The sequence below is a fragment of the Sinocyclocheilus grahami genome, unplaced genomic scaffold (assembly GCF_001515645.1).
Source record: "Sinocyclocheilus grahami isolate Dianchi unplaced genomic scaffold, SAMN03320097.WGS_v1.1 scaffold352.1, whole genome shotgun sequence".
NCBI lineage: Eukaryota > Metazoa > Chordata > Actinopteri > Cypriniformes > Cyprinidae > Sinocyclocheilus > Sinocyclocheilus grahami.
Genome location: NW_015505531.1, coordinates 923134 through 940695, shown reverse-complemented (window position 1 = coordinate 940695; position 17562 = coordinate 923134). Strand labels below are relative to the sequence as shown.

The window sequence follows — 17562 nt, the reverse complement described above, 5'->3', positions numbered from 1 at the left end:
GCTGTTTTGTACTCATTTATTGACGAGTCGGCTGCGGTGCGGCCAACTGAATGCGCTGCTTTTCTGCGGCTCACTGCACAGAACAGATGCCGAGAGAGCTGACACTTCTCCGGGAAAGTCAGACCTCGCGTTCGCGGGACAGCACTGGCGAAATCTTCCAACTGAACCATAGCTAAGGTTTATCCAAAAAAGTCGCTAGGTTTGTCAGTATGAATATTCTATGGGAAAAAGCCGCTAAAGGGTCTGAAAGTTGCTAAATGTAGTGCTAAAGTCGCGCTCGTGTGTGTGTGAGACGCGGGAGCTGATGGCAGGGGGCGGTGGATATTTGTGGTGGTCAATGTGGATATTGTGGATGAGTTCTTCTGTGTCATCACGTTCTATTAGTTCTACAGCTTCAGTTTCGGAACGTTCACGCTTAGTAACACATACAGCTGTGCCCTCACCACAGTGCAACAGTGAAAAGGGACCCCTTTCAGACAGTGTCGCGTTCTGAACGTTGTTTAAGCGACATACACCAGTATTGCGGTATTTTAAAAATTCATATCATAACAAAAATAAACACCGGTATGAACCGGTATACCGCCCAGCACTACAAAATATCATAATTTACTATTTATTTTACACAAATTTCACTCAAAATAATTCCAAACAATGCAGAACATGTAAACATTACGGACAACAATTTAATTACGTTTCTGTATTCATGTCAAAAATAAAAAATAATATGTCTGAATCAACCAGACAACATCTAGTGACCACCAACAACATTTTAAGGGTCAGAAGTAGAAATAGGTAACAGTTGCATGTTTTTATAGTAGAATGAGAAGGCATGATTATCAACCGATGCGCATAATCTATGTAGGCTTAAACATTCATATCATAGATGTATTAGGCTACACACAGTATATACATAATATGGATATAAAGCAGATGTATGCTAGCGTACACTCTTAAAAATAAAGGTCCTTAATTGGCATTGATGGTTCCATGAAGAATCTTTAACATCAATGCAACCATTCCATTCCACAAAATGTTCTTTTTTGGCGGAAACAGTTTCTCTTAGATTAATAAAATTTTCTTTACACTAAGAAAAAACGGTTCTTTTAAGAACTGTTCACTGAAAGTTTCTTTATGGAACCCAAAAAAATGTTTTTCTGTGGCATCAGTGCACAAACCCACTTGGAACATTTTATGTTTAAGAGTGTACGTATATGATTATGCATGTTGTACACAGTGTATTTAAACAAGATAGCACTGTATTCCGTGTATGGAAAAAGAAAGTTTGTTGCTTGATCTCATTAAGCGAGTTTGATTATTGTGCTTCAAGTTTGACATACTTACAATACATAACATCTAAACCGGGGTCACAGCAACCATCTGAAGTCCGTTGGTTGATCTTCAAAAGCTGTATTTCTGTATCCTGTTTACACTATTGCTTACATCTGTGTTGGTTACTGTCTTCCATTTAATTCTGAGCCTAGTGCTCTGTTTTATTAGGTGCCCCATGCTTACAGAGGCGATCTGAGCGGGTCACGAGATCGTTGATGTCATGACTCATGTGTCATTTGCGTTCATTTGCGTTCCCTTCTCTCCACGCCAAATGCAAACAGTCCTTATGCTTCTGTGCGCGAATCCACGCCTCTCCCCACTGATAAAGACCTATTGTTTCAGTCCAGGCCGGGTGTGAGGGTGTAATGATGATGTGATAGTTTTAAAAAATTAGGTTATTGTGCACTTTGTAGGATTTGAGGAAATTTCAGCCCTGCTGATCCTGACGTCCTGTGATTTGGCTTGCAAATATCCTTATTTCTGGCCAACCCTTTGTTCCCTGTCTGAAAAACACGATTAGACCTTTGAGAACATCCAGGTTTAGATCGGCTACCCTGGAAAATGTCCATTTATGTGTCCGTCTAGCCAGTTGTGGAGAGATTTATACATAGGCTTTTTTTAAGTCTACCCATACATATAATGTACTGGCTTGTTACCAGTCAGATTAGTTATGCAGTCAACGGGTCATGGGAGTTGGAATTAGGGGTCAGGAAATCTAAACTGGGAAAGCCTCGGACCATGTTACATTTCTGAGCTTCAGTTATTACTATATAAACCTTTTGGGTAATATTAATATTTGGGTAAACAGTAATATTGACTATACTGCTACATCTCTGATTTTGATTTGAGAGTCAAATTTAGATAACCAAACCTTTTTTAGTTCTTGTAGTCTAAAGCAACATTTCTTTAGCTAGTCTGAACCTTAAGAAGTTTGTGCTCATTATACAACTGGTTGCTTATGAAAATTTTGACGCAGTCGACCCGAGTTCAAATCCAACCTTTGCCGAATTCATTCTTCTCCCTTTTCCCATTGCATACCAGAACGGAAAGGCATTTATTTTCAAGAAAAAAGGAAGGAAATATTCGAAAAGTGGAAATAAAGCAGCTCATGGGTATTTCATAACAGTGTTTATCAGGTAGGGTTGGGGTAGGTGTAGGGAGGGCTTTATTGTCCCAGTATAAGGCGGCATCCATTTAATAATTTGAATAAATATGATAATTTACACTCAATAGTATACTGTTTTATAATGTACTACAATATTAATACTTCTATTTACACTTATGTCAAAGAAAATGCTGCTATTATTTTTAAATATTGAGTAAATTTGCACTTAGTGTAAAAATAGCATATCACTAAGAAAATACTGAATTTTCACTTAGTGTAAATAGCATCTATAGTGCAAATAGCCGCTGCCTTTTTTTTCTTTATCATGATATCAGGAGAGTTGAAACACTCTAGATTTTTAAACTTCATGCCCGCCGCCCCCCCCCTCCAAAAAATATATATAAATGAATTTTAATTCCGAAATTAAAAAAATGCTCATCATAGAAGAGGTATATTCAAGTCATTTTATATATGAATTGAAAGAATTAATATTTAGATGAAAAAAGAGCACTGACCCATCATTCATATTGTGTCTGTAACAAGCAACACTAATAATTATGTTGATATTTATATACTTTTTTGTGGTTGTTGTGATTCTATTTGCATATTTATATACTGTATGTAGCACATTTTCACTGTGTAGCCTAATAATTTCAAGAGGTAACCATTTTATGATCCTAATGGTAAGTTATGCCAGCTGTTCATGTTAAAATCCTGTATTCAGTGCTGACCAATGTTAAATGTCTGAAATTGGTTATAAAATCTGGTTACTGTTTATAATGCACAAAGTATAATAAAGCTCAGTGTTTATAGCTTTGTGCCCTGTATATCTGATCACCCGCAGTGCTGACACAGATACAAGCAAATCAGCAAAGCTGTGAAAACAATAGAGCCTTAAGCAATATCCTCCTTACCTTACAGGCCATGCCTCAAGAATCAAGACTCTTACGTACTTACTTACGGCTGCGATTGTTTGCTTACTTTGTGGGCTGGGACATTGAGGACCAGGCTGTCTTAGGAAAGATTTCATGATTAATTGCAAATCCGTCTTTTCTGATATTATTTTAACTGCAAGGAGCCAGTCAGTACGGGAAACTTTAAGCCTCTAGTTGCTGTGTTGGTTCATAGCAGTTAGTGTCACTGAGGTATGTACAACTTATTTCTCATCTCGATTAGCAAGCCAAATATGGGATCTTGAGTTCTGTTGACATCAAACATCAAATAATGTCTGTATAAACTAATCAAAACCTGCAATGATTCTCCTTAGCTGTGTGATGCTTTAACATTTCAGATGTTTTTTTAAGTAGGAACTCTTTCTCCTTTCAACGGTTCCTCATCGGCGTGAGATATGGCAAAGAAACATGTTTGTTTAGTGGCTCTGCCATCAGATTAACGGGAAATAGGCTGTGAGCATCATCTGTTGAATTTGAATATCTTGCAGAGTCTGTTTTATAACATTCAGTGGCGTGTGGGCACGTGATCTGTCATTTCTGGAACGATTGAGCCTCACACAGCGCTTGCCATGTGTTTAATGCATGTATAAATATCTTTAAACGCTCACTTATTCCATTTCCCTCATAAACATTCTTTCCATCTTTGTTTACGTTCACTTTAGCACTCTGTTTCCTTTGCTTGTGCACTTTCTTCATGTCTTTCACTTTCAGTATCAGTCACTGACAGATGCCTGACACCTACTCATGTTCTATTTATTCTTCCTGCACTAGACGCCTGGAATCATTTTCAGCTGGATATGCATCGACATTAATGTCTAATGAACAGCAGAGCGGTTTACAAGGTAAGGAAAATGCCATGCTGTCAGAAAAAAAAGTGTCTTTAAGAGTGCAACAGCTTGTCACTGGGGAAGTACGCTTAAAAGGACAACTTTATCTACCCCTAAATAGTGCATGTCAGTACTTTAGAGTACTAGTATAAACACTCAGGGCACTACTATGCAACTTTTAGGGGTAAATAAGGTACAAAGTTGAATGAAATGAAATGAACCCCCGAAAGGTATAACTTTTCTGAGAGAGTACACTGAACACAAAATTGGCCAAAGTGGTGTATACAGTTCATGATAGGGCTACGGTTGTATTTCACTCCAAAATAAGAATGAAAAAAAGAAGAAATTATATTTGCATAAAGAAAATGAAGCCATCACGTAGGTGCTAAGGTGTTGTGGGTGGTTGCTAGGGTATTGCTATGGTATTTCAGGTGGCTGCTTTTTCCTCCATGTTTCTGTATGTTGGTTGCACCACATGACTTTGATTTGTTTTGTAGTTTTTCATATATTAATATGCAGTGAAGCTTACTTTTTTCTAAATAATAATAATAATAATGCATTATGCATTAACTAAGTCTTCAGGTTTTATATTTATTTATTTATTTTTCGTGATGTCATCAGTTGGAACACCCTGGAAATGATATGCCTCCAAAAATATCAAAATGAATTTTATTTCAGAAACTGAAAATATGTTCATGATAGAAGATATGTTTTCAAGTCATTGAATTAAATAAATGAATATATCTAGGCAAAAAAAACAGGACTAACCCATCATTCATATTATGTCTTTCGCAAGCAGTACAAATAATTATGTTCATATGACTTTAATATGCTCATATGTTTTTATATTTTTATGTAGCAGATCTATCTATCATTTTCATGACAATTATCCCCAGACTTTTGGGTGAAATGAGACCCGGTCATGATTTTGTAACATTCACTCATATAGACGAGCAGCTTTTATGGCCCCTGAGGCTACTGACAGCTTTATTTGAATAGAGCACTGCTGTATGAAAAGGAAAAGTATTAAATTTTGCATGTGTTTTCCCCAAATTTTGCATGTGTTTACTACCAACATCCTGTCACTAAGCAGAACTCCAACTTCTCTCAATTTTGTGTGATTATATATGCTGCATCATTCAGATATGGTCCGACTGAAACGTTGCAACTGTGTCAGGAGGAAACTTGTGAGGTGAGGTGCTTTAGAGTTGCATCTCTTGCATCAGCAGCTTTGAATTCTACCAAGAACAGGAACATCACATGACTTAATTTCCTGTTTGATAATGTGCACAGCGCTCACAGTTGAAGCTACCTTTACATATTCTTATTTTAATAGTGCACTATGATTATGTTGATTTAATCATTTTTGGGGCCTTGAGACATTCATATCGCAATTTTGATGATTGTAATTATGTATTTTTTATATTTACCTTAAATAATAGATGAATTCAACGGCAGACGAGACCAGAGGTGGAAGACCTCAAAAAACCGGGGGCAAAGACCACAAAAAGGTGTGTAAAATATAGAACAATGTTTTATCTGTATGTATCAGTGATAAACTGATGAATTGATTTAGTTTATTTACACTTCTAATTGTATTTATCACTGGCTGAAGCTGAAGAATTATTTAGGTTAATAAAATAAAGAAGTTGGACAACTCTCTACACAGATGCATACTGCACAAGAAATAATGTATTGCTAATGTAAATAAAATTCTGAGTTGCATTTTAAGTATTAATGTAAGTAACCAAAATTCCTCAGAAACATAAAATAGCAAATGAGACAATTGTTGACATACAGGAAGAATATAAAGCTTTAAAATGAATGATAGTGTCGCATAGCTCTTCTGAAACTCATGTGAGATACATGAGGTCTTATTCTAACGAAGGAAAATCTGAGAAGCAGGAGTCTACGGCAAGTGTCTCTATTTAATTTCATTGTTTAGGAGAAATGATTTGTCATTTTCTGTCGGTCTGGTTTCTAGGCTTTGGTGTGCAATAGATTATTTTTTGCCCAACCCAACATATTTTTCTGTGGCACAATGTAGCGTTTGTGCTGTGAGCTCTTTTGGGATTTAGTGGGATTTGATTTTTGCATATCCCACTCTGATTTGTCATACTTGTTTGTCTGAAATGCTGTTTTCCTGCTGACTGTTACATAACGGTGACCACACTATAGCCATGTGCCATGCCATGTGGACCATAGAGGCTCATGATCTTAGATTAGCATATTCGCATTGTGGATGTTTGCCCAAAAATGGCTTGTGGGGTTTAGAGACAATTTTGTCATTTCCTGTATATAAATAGCTGGAACAAAAGATGACAGAAATAATTGGACAATAGGTTTAAGAGAAAAAAATAAATAAATCTAGAATACTTCCAGAAAATGGATATGTTCATAATTTATGTATGCATATGCATATAACATATCCATATGTTCACCCCCAAATCAAAAGAATTATTAATAAAAAACTTATTTTCATATTAGCAGCCACTCCATCACATTGCTTTTAATTATCATAATACCACAAAATATCTCATTTATATATGAATATATAAATCTTATATAATGTATTAATATATAATATATTTTAGATATAAATATTAACATGCAGTGGGTATAGAAAAGAATCACATCCCTTTAAAATCATCACATTTTGTTGTTTTGCAGCCTGAAATGAAGACGGACACAGTTTTTGTTTTATTCAGCTGTAACATCCTAGTGAAAGATAATAACACCAATAAATTATGTAATGTAATAAAAAAAAACTGGATCACCCCCCTCCTCAACATGACTTGTAGACTCAATCAGGTGCAGATCTCCAGGATTAAGTTGTGGACAGGCACAAGTCAAGAGATGGATTCAAACAATTCCAAAAGCGTTATCAATGCCTAGAAGCTCAGTGAAGTCTGTTATTAAGAAGTGGAAGGTATTTGGTAAAACACAGACCATCTCTGGATCAGGACGTCGCTCAGGAAACTGCTCAGAGAGGCGACCAAGAGCCGACAGCAACTCTGAAGCAGCTGCAGGAATTTATGATAAAGAGTGATCATTGTGTGCATGTGACAACATCACAAATTCTCCACAAATGTGGCTTGTATGGGAAAGTTGCATGAAAAAAGCTGCTCCTCAAGAAAGGCCACATGCAGTCAGACTGAGCTTTGCCAAAACACACCTTGAAGATTCTGAGGCAGATGAGACTAAAGTTGAATCATTTGGTCTCAACACCAAACGATATGTCTGGCAGAAATCCAATACAGCTCAGTATCCAAATAACAGCGTTCCTCCAGAAAAGCATGGAGGTGGTGATATCCTGTTCTGGGGTGTTTCTCTGCAGCAGCGACTGGAGCACTTGTCAGGATAGAATAGGACAAGGGCAAGGACAAATAGACAGGGCAAAATACCGTCAAAATCTGCTGCCCTCTGCCAGGAAGTTGTCAATGGGAAGAAGGTTTACCTTCCAACATGACAATAACCCAAAGCACACAGCAAAACTCAGCACACAGTGGTTGAAGGCAGATAATCTGAATGTCCTTGCATAGCCTCTAACCCAAAGCACACAGCAAAACTCAGCACACAGTGGTTGAAGGCGGATAATCTGAATGTCCTTGCATAGCCTCGTCAGAGCCCAGACTTAAACCCCACTGAAAATCTGTGCAATGACTTGAAGACTGCAGTCCACAAATGCTCACCATCACATTTAACTGAACTTGAGCAGTTCTGCAAAGAAGAGCGGGCAAATACTGCAAAGTATAGATGTGCAAAGTCAGCAGAGAAAAATACCAACAGACTAAAAGCTGTGATTAAAGCAAAAGCTGGTTCAATAAAATACTGACACAAGGGGCTGATCATTTTTCCAACTCAGTGATTCTGGGTTTATTATTATTATTATATATTTTTTTCTGACATTTTGGTATTATTATCTTTCACTTGGATGTTATAAGTTGCACTGAGTAAATACAGCTGCATAAAACAAAAACTGTCCGTCTTCATTTCAGGCTGCAAAGCAACAAAATGTGGTTATTTTAAACGGGGTGAATATTTTCAATACCCACTGTATATCTAAAATATTTATTTTACATTAAAATAATAAATTCAAATGGTTTATTAATTTGATATGAAATTATACTTTGACTGATATTTTATATTTATTATTATTTATAAAGTATTAATACTACTATGTATTTATGGTACTACCTTTTATTTACACTCATTTTAATTTAAAAAAATTAATTGTCTGGACAAGATTTTTTACTGAATGTATTATGAGAATGATGAAAAAATATGATGATAATAATAATAATAATAATTTTTCTGGACACATTACGTTACCAAGAATTTGGTTTTAAAATGTGCTTGATTTTCATGAAAGAAATGGGCATAATTCTTTTAATGCAAAATATAATTTCTTATTTTTTCTTTTGATTGTTAAATATGGGCATGTGTTTTGTGCATTATTGTCGTAATAGAGGCCTTCATGCAGTAAGGTTATCATGAATATTCAAAATTATAATTTATGAAAATTATTGTGAAAGAGTTAGTTTGGAGGGATAAATGTACTGTAGTACTGTACATGTTTGATATTTTTACACTCTGCAGTAGGCGTCACAATCCTAACTCGTTGTGGGTGGTTGTCAGGGCGTTGCTAAGTAGTTGCGATTTATTTGCTCACATTGTGGCACTCTAGCAGTAAATGACTTCTTGTAAAACCAGGCCTCAAACGTAGCCATATGCCTCGACTTCCTTGTCTTCAACTTCCTCTCATGTGTGTGCTTTTAGTGCTGATAAGAATGGCGTTATCTCTGCAGAGCAATGATTGATTTCCTGTACGTCAGTATTTGCTCATGATCTGAGGCCTGTTCTACATTAAGTTTCTGTGTGTCTGTGTGTGTTTGTCTCCAGCCCACAGCTGAAGCCTTGAGAGGAGCCATCCAGCTCGGCATCGGGTACACAGTCGGCAATATGACCTCCAAACCAGACAGAGATGTTCTCATGCAAGACTTCTACGTTGTTGAGAGTGTCTTTCTCCCGAGGTATTACCGCACGCGTACCGTGCTTGACACTTGACAGATGTAATGTGTGGTTGCCATAGACTCCCTATTCAAACATTGAGATACAATTGCTCCGTTCCAAATGTCAACAGTTCTGTTGTAGTTATCAGTTTGTTTAATATCTTCTGCATAATTAATTAGTACAGCTGAATACCTTTTGTGATTGGTTGATTCCTGACAATGCTGTATAGGATCGCTGAGGGGGAGAGGCGGGATAGGGGACAGTAAGCGTCAGGGTGGGCAGAAGGTCCTGTACTCCACAGCCCGCGAGTCCATTCAAGGAGACGGCAAAGCAGCCGAGACTCTTCCTGATGCCGATGACGACACGTGAGTGGAGTAAAGAGAAAAGAAAGACAAAGAATGTCAAACATGCCAAATATTTATTTGTACACAACTGTTCAAATGTTTGGGGTCAGTACTTTTTTTTTTTTTTAAGAAAGTAGTATTTTTATATAAATGTGCTTCTGATTACAGATAGCATGGCATTACAAAGATTTTTATTTTAAATAAAACCAGTTCGAAGGGAGCATAATTAGCTTTTTTGAGTTAAAAGAATTTCTTAATATGAAATTCGAAGAGTATGACAATTAGATTAGACTGTGCAGAAATTGAAATCTACAGACTCATAGTCACGCAATGCCGATGTTGTTAACATTAATCATTTGAGAATAAAGTATAACAATAATAATAATTTGAACGGTTTGATGTGATATGAGCTAACCGATCTTTAGATTTAATCATCATTGGTAGCAAGATTTATGGTAATGCTTTTTTCCTCAGTTGGTCAGAACAAACGTGGCAGACTTGTTTCTTGTTCAGATGGCAATATACGGTGAAAATTCTTATTTGGGTCATATATTCCAAGACGTAGGCTAGAATCTGTGATTGCGAAGTACAGTAAATATCCACACCGGTGCGGTGACTGACTGCCACACATACTCTTCAGAACATTAGATTCATCCGTGCTGGAGCCGTGCCGACTCACAACCCACGCAAGCTAGATAATTACGCACACAGCTGCAATGCCAGGTTTTCAAACAGAGATGGCGACAAAGAGGCAAAACTTATGGACTGCAGCTTTAAGCAAGGATGCATTAAATAGATTGAAAGTAGCAGTTGTCATGGTGGGTCAGGCAAGGAAGAGCAGACATGGATCTATGTACAGCCTAAATACTTTTATTAACAATAAAAACAAATTAACATAATCCAGTAATGTAAGAGTAGCAGAAACCGCAACAGCTTTACACAAAACATGCAAAGATGATACCAAACAAAGGACTGAGGAACCTGAGGGCGTATAACTACACAGGCTGATGAGGAACTAAACAAGACACAGGCAAACATAATCAACGAACCAATGAGTAACTGCGGCAACAAACTAGTGATAGAACAAAGGACACAGGAACAAAACACATGAAAACAAGGTGAAACTGAAACTAAAAGGGAACATGACAGCAGTAAAAAATCTGTGATTGCGAAGTACAGTAAATATCCACACCGGTGCGGTGACTGACTGCCACACATACTCTTCAGAACATTAGATTCATCCGTGCTGGAGCCGTGCCGACTCACAACCCACGCAAGCTAGATAATTACGCACACAGCTGCAATGCCAGGTTTTCAAACAGAGATGGCGACAAAGAGGCAAAACTTACGGACTGCAGCTTTAAGCAAGGATGCATTAAATAGATTGAAAGTAGCAGTTGTCATGGTGGGTCAGGCAATGAAGAGCAGACATGGATCTATGTACAGCCTAAATACTTTTATTAACAATAAAAACAAATTAACATAATCCAGTAATGTAAGAGTAGCAGAAACCGCAACAGCTTTACACAAAACATGCAAAGATGATACCGAACAAAGGACTGAGGAACCTGAGGGCGTATAACTACACAGGCTGATGAGGAACTAAACAAGACACAGGCGAACATAATCAACGAACCAATGAGTAACTGTGGCAACAAACTAGTGATAGAACAAAGGACACAGGAACAAAACACATGAAAACAAGGTGAAACTGAAACTAAAAGGGAACATGACAGCAGTAAAGACAGAAGATCTCAGTTTCAAATAAAGGCTGCTGCTTTTTGACATTTCTATTTGTCAAAGAATCTTGAAAATAAAAAAGTATCATGGTTTCCACAAACAAATTAAGCAGCTCAACTGTTTTCAACAATGATAATAATCAGAAACGTTTCTTGAGCATCAAATCAGCATATTAGACTGATTTCTGAAGGATCATGTGACACTGAAGACTGGAGTAATGATGCTGAAAATTCAGCTTTGATCACAGCAATAAAATCACATTTTAACATGTATTCAAATAGAAATATGTAATAATTGTTTTTCCAATGTTACTAGTTTTACTGTATTTTTGTTCAAATAAATTCATCCTTTGTGAGACATTTAAAAAATGTACCATATATCTGTGAAATAAAACTTCTCTGATTATGTTGAAATGTTGAATAATGTTGAAAAGCTGAAAATATGTCCTCCATGTTTCTAAAATATTTCTAATACGTTTTATGACTGAAACAGAAGATCTCAGTTTCAAATAAAGGCTGCTGCTTTTTGACATTTCTATTTGTCAAAGAATCTTGAAAATAAAAAAGTATCATGGTTTCCACAAACAAATTAAGCAGCTCAACTGTTTTCAACAATGATAATAATCAGAAACGTTTCTTGAGCATCAAATCAGTATATTAGAATGATTTCTGAAGGATCATGTGACACTGAAGACTGGAGTAATGATGCTGAAAAATCAGCTTTGATCACAGCAATAAAATCACATTTTAACATGTATTCAAATAGAAATATGTAATAATTGTTTTTCCAATGTTACTAGTTTTACTGTATTTTTGTTCAAATAAATTCATCCTTTGTGAGACATTTAAAAAATGTACCATATATATGTGAAATAAAACTTCTCTGATTATGTTGAAATGTTGAATAATGTTGAAAAGCTGAAAATATGTCCTCCATGTTTCTAAAATATTTCTAATACGTTTTATGACTGACCTTGGATTAGTTTTGAAATAATCATGTGTTTTTGTTCTAGATTGGGTGGCATTCCTGCTAAACACAAAGACGAGAAGTTGCTGATCTTTCTGGGGATCATTGATATCCTGCAGTCCTATAGGTATGAATCACCTGACAAAAGATAAGAATAATTACTATTTCAATTAAAGATGACTTATTTGACTATTGAACATTTCTATCTCATATATACAGATTTATAAAGAAGGTTGAGCACTCGTGGAAAGCTCTTGTGCATGATGGCGTATGTAGTTTTTCTTTTTTACATTAAATATATTTGTATATACTTCTATTTGAACTTTATCATGATTTATGGCTCTTTGCTACTTTGCATGCTAGGACACAGTATCTGTCCATAGACCTAATTTCTACGCTGACAGATTCCTGAAGTTCATGGGCACCACAGTATTTAAAAAGATTCACCGTAAGTTTAATGCTTATTATTTACAATGGAATTCAGTTTGAATGAATATGATCATTTGAAATGATGTACCAAACCTCACATTTTCCCCTCTTTCTTTTTACTTTCAGCTCTCCGTGGTGCATCCTCGAGAAAGAAGAAAAACTCTATCCAGCCGTGTAGGTCGGCCTCACAGGAATTTCTGTCGACTGTAAAAGAAGAGAGTCAAGAAGAGAGGAGGGCGCAAAGCCTGGAAAACCTCGATGATACAGGTGCTTATTGACTTTGAAGAGAACTAATACACACGTATAAAAATCATACGTTTTTCCTTTAAGGAACAGTCCACCCCCAGAAATGAAAATTCTATTATTATTTATACACCCTCAAATTGTTCCAAACCTGCATGCTGTTATTTTTGCCATGAAGTTTGGAACAATATGAGTGAGTAAATAATGACAGAATTTTCATTACTGAAAATGAATTTATCTTTGTTGAAATAATATAATTTCATCCCTTGTGACAAATAGTGCACTTCATTGTATTAAATGTGCACTTGTAGTTTACTTCAAATCTTAAAAGTATATTTAAAAATATATATATAATATAATATTAATGAAATAAAGGCCACTTTTGTGTACTTAGAGAGACACTTTCATGACTTTCTCAACACACTCAAGTGGGCTTTTAAAAAAGTACGTCAAATGAAAACTTTTACATTAAAGTACATTTTAAATAATGTTTCATCTTTTTGTCGTTCTTTAAAGAAATACACTTATTTTTGTAGGTCGGCCTCACAGGAATTTCTGTCGACTGTAAAAGAAGAGAGTCAAGAAGAGAGGAGGGCACAAAGCCTGGAAAACCTCGATGATACAGGTGCTTATTGACTTTGAAGAGAACTAATACACACGTATAAAAATCATAAGTTTTTCCTTTAAGGAACAGTCCACCCCCAGAAATGAAAATTCTATTATTATTTATACACCCTCAAATTGTTCCAAACTTGCATGCTGTTATTTTTGCCATGGAGTTTGGAACAATATGAGTGAGTAAATAATGACAGAATTTTCATTACTGAAAATGAATTTATCTTTGTTGAAATAATATAATTTCATCCCTTGTGACAAATAGTGCACTTCATTGTATTAAATGTGCACTTGTAGTTTACTTCAAATCTTAAAAGTATATTTAAAAATATATATATAATATAATATTAATTAAATAAAGGCCACTTTTGTGTACTTAGGGAGACACTTTCATGACTTTCTCAACACACTCAAGTGGGCTTTTAAAAAAGTACGTCAAATGAAAACTTTTACATTAAAGTACATTTTAAATAATGTTTCATCTTTTTGTCGTTCTTTAAAGAAATACACTTATTTTGATGTGTTGACTAACACTATAGCACATGTAAAGTACTAGATGATAACTTTAACCGTAGTGTGTTATTTGATATTCAGTTTAAAGCTAATATATTTTAAATTGCAACTTCATCATTCTAAATGTGTAATTACAAGTATATTTAAATACATGACTTACAAGTTTCAATAAAATTGACATTAAAGTATATTTTAGTTGACCATAAATGCTTGTCAGTACATTCAGCAGTGCACCTTAACCACATTTCAAAGATAATAGAAATATAACTAAGTGGGTCAAAAAAGCACACTAAAGTTCAACTAACTGCATTTAATATAAATTTTAACTATAGTACATTACAGTTTAATAAGTGCTCTTAAGTATGCTAAAGTGTACCTTTGTTTCACAAGGGGATACCATTCAATACCATATTTTTACACATTCAAGATTCATCATTTCTTCCAATGCTGCTTCTTTTTGACAGAAACACACTCCTCTCAGAAACCTGATGTTATTCCAAGCTCCACCAGACTCAACGCGGCGATTTCAGCCGCCACTATGTCTTCTAATTCCTCTCTAGATGATGTGAAGACTGAATCAGAAACCAGGTGTTTACCTACAAACACACACACTTTCCCATCAGACAGACGTATAAGTGTAGAGGTGTAAAGTATTTGAGTAAATGCAATCAATTACTGTACTTGAGTATCTTTTTGGTAGTTTTACTGAGTGAGTATCAAAGATATTAGCAACCTTTGCACCCTATTTCACTATATTTTAGAATAAGCATCTGTACCTTTTGCTCCACTACATTTGTAATGAGTGTTGCAAGTACACATTACATTTTGCATGGCACCTAGCTTTTTCAGCAGCAAAAGAAGTGATATCGCCAACTACAGGGCACTGAAAGTACTATATCTTGTGCGTTTTGCACGTACTCACCCAAACTTGTCAACAAGGCTACTTTACGTGAATGTGAGTTTCTTAGCAAGTGGTTGTGAATCACTGGTGTTTTATATCCACCTTATTTTCCCGTGAGAGTGTAAAATTGTAAATTGAATGTGTCTGGCTTCCGGTCTCATCCGCTTCCAGCTATTTTTTAGCTGTACAATACAGCTCGTTTTGCTGCTTGATATTGCAAACTGGTGTGTCTTACCATTTTCTTTTAATGTATTATCTTAATTATGAACACACTGGTTTGTAGTGCAAACAGTTTTACCGTTTACCGCACGTTGTTATTCTTCTCGTTATTTCCCTACAGCGGCGAATGAACCGGAAGTCTCACACATTCACAGAAAACGGCTTATTCGCGTTGGAAAATAAGGTGGATATGAGATGAGGGCATGACTGCAGCCGGCAATGAGGCCGAAACCAGCACTGCCAGTGCAAGAAGGCTTTAACTTTTTCATTTTACTTATCATTATTTTATTTATCTGTTATACTGAAGAGACTTTTTTTGAAGGATATGGTTTTATTATTTCTTTTGTTTGCAATTTTGAGGTGTTCCGTTTTATTTCGGTTTTAGAAAATAAAAGTTATTGCTCTCCTCACAAATCAACTCTTTCTTATTTTTCACTGGCATGTCTCTTTGAGTGCATCTTTGAGTACAAAGTATTGTTTTCAGGTATAATCTTTACACCTCTGCATATTAGTTTAAATAAAAATGAACTTCCATATTCCTTTACAGATCTTCCTCTCCTTTTTTTTTTTAGCTAAACACAATGTGATTGGCACCTTCTTGTTTGACTGATGTCACTGTGTTTTTTTGTCCTCAGAGATGATCGTAGGACGTCCAGCTCGACTCTTGCATTGGAGGATAGCACTCTTCTTGCTTCAGACTCACAGGCGAGCACACCTGAGTCCGGTCTGGATGTCTACTTGGTCAGTAATTGTTGGGTCAAGTCACATTGGTTCTCACCAAATGACACGTGATCTGAAGTTCCCCTGGAACTCAATCTCTTTTGTGTCATTCGCTCCAGATCCGTGTTTGTGGCTCATATTGTTTTCTTTTTTAGTGAAGTGTGGGGCCTTCTGAAGTGGACCGGGCCATCCAAACATGTACTAGATGTAGAAACCGTGGACATGCTGTCTCACCCGCCACAATTTTGCACAATGGATATCTCTAGCTGCTAATACACATGGACTGAGAAATGCCTTATGTTTGAAACAATGGCAGAGCGATTGCCACACTATAGTACTGCAGTGCCTTACACTGTCTGTGCACTTTGTACCTACTTGCAAGCACAAGTTTGTTGTATAATAATAGTTACACTCTCATTAGACCAGTGTGCTGTAACTATCTCATAAACATGCTGGTTGGTATGCATGTTAAAGGCATGATACCAACCTGATTAAAGCATGTGTCATACAAACAAAGAAATAAGTTTATTATATGATAACACTGGTATAATTATATTGTGAGCACTCCTGCCTTGTATTGTGTGAGTAATGATTTCATGTAATCATTACAGAACAGTGACTAGTACCAAAAGTTAGTAACATTGTCAATAGTGAGCATGGATTGATTATTATGTCTGCTCATGTGATTTTGATGCACAATCAGCATAATATAATGACATGGGGCTATTATAATGGTAAATGTTACTTTTTTGTCTAAAGATTTACATGGGTTTAGACGTTAAAAGCCATAAATCTTTCAAAACGTTTTATAAAATGTATTTAAATTTAAATGTATTTTGATTAGAGTAATATATGAATTAAATGTGCTTTTATGTAGAATGTTTTTAGTTGCTATTATGCTATTAAATGCTGCATCTTCACAAGAACCTTTCCACTTTTTCTGCATCACGAGCACCGTATGAATACTATCCATATAATGATGACTAAATAAATATGACTGACGAGCTGCAAGACACATTAATTCCCTAATCATTTTTGTTTTAAGTTATTCTAATACTTATTTATAATTATGACATAATTAAAGATAGCAGTTATAATGTCTCACTCTCACACCAGTGCTCTTCATCTGTTCCTGCAATAGTGTTTTCACTGCTTGCAGTAGTCGCGTGCTGTCCACTTGGAGGTGTATTTGTGTTTGTTTCAGTAGGACAAATAATTTTTGAATAAGTATGAGTATTTTGCTTTTTATTTATATCAATGTAATGGTGTTCAAACTAATATATTATGTATATGATATATTGTATTATATATTAATATGTTTATTACAAAAAGATAAAGGCCCTTTTAAAGGATAATATGCATATTTTTGGTCTCAAACCGAAAAAATATATATCTTTTATACATATTTATATTTTTATATTATATACGTATTAGAATAAGAATGGTGATTCAAGCAACACGATTCATGTGAAATGTGAAAAATGTGTAAGTTTATATGATTTTAAAACATTTAAATGTAAAAATAGGGAAATTGATCATGCAAATACTGCTAAATGTCACCATAAGCATATTTGAGCAGCAAGATATTTTGAGTGATTTTAACTACATACCTATGAAAATGACCTCTTTAGCAGTTTTTGTTTGT

At 35.5% G+C, this 17562-nt stretch overlaps 1 protein-coding gene across 1 annotated transcript; it reads left to right on the top strand.

Moving 5' to 3' along the window:
• Positions 1-3614: 3614 nt before the first annotated feature.
• Positions 3615-16843, top strand: LOC107548650 (phosphatidylinositol 4-phosphate 5-kinase type-1 beta-like). The gene is made up of 11 exons (XM_016229424.1): positions 3615-4229; positions 5657-5725; positions 9117-9261; positions 9457-9592; positions 12324-12404; positions 12497-12545; positions 12641-12725; positions 12833-12973; positions 14542-14665; positions 15833-15938; positions 16073-16843. Exons 1-11 carry the CDS (start codon positions 4206-4208, stop codon positions 16073-16075), a joined length of 963 nt encoding a protein of 320 aa, XP_016084910.1. The 5' UTR covers positions 3615-4205; the 3' UTR covers positions 16076-16843.
• Positions 16844-17562: the final 719 nt, after the last annotated feature.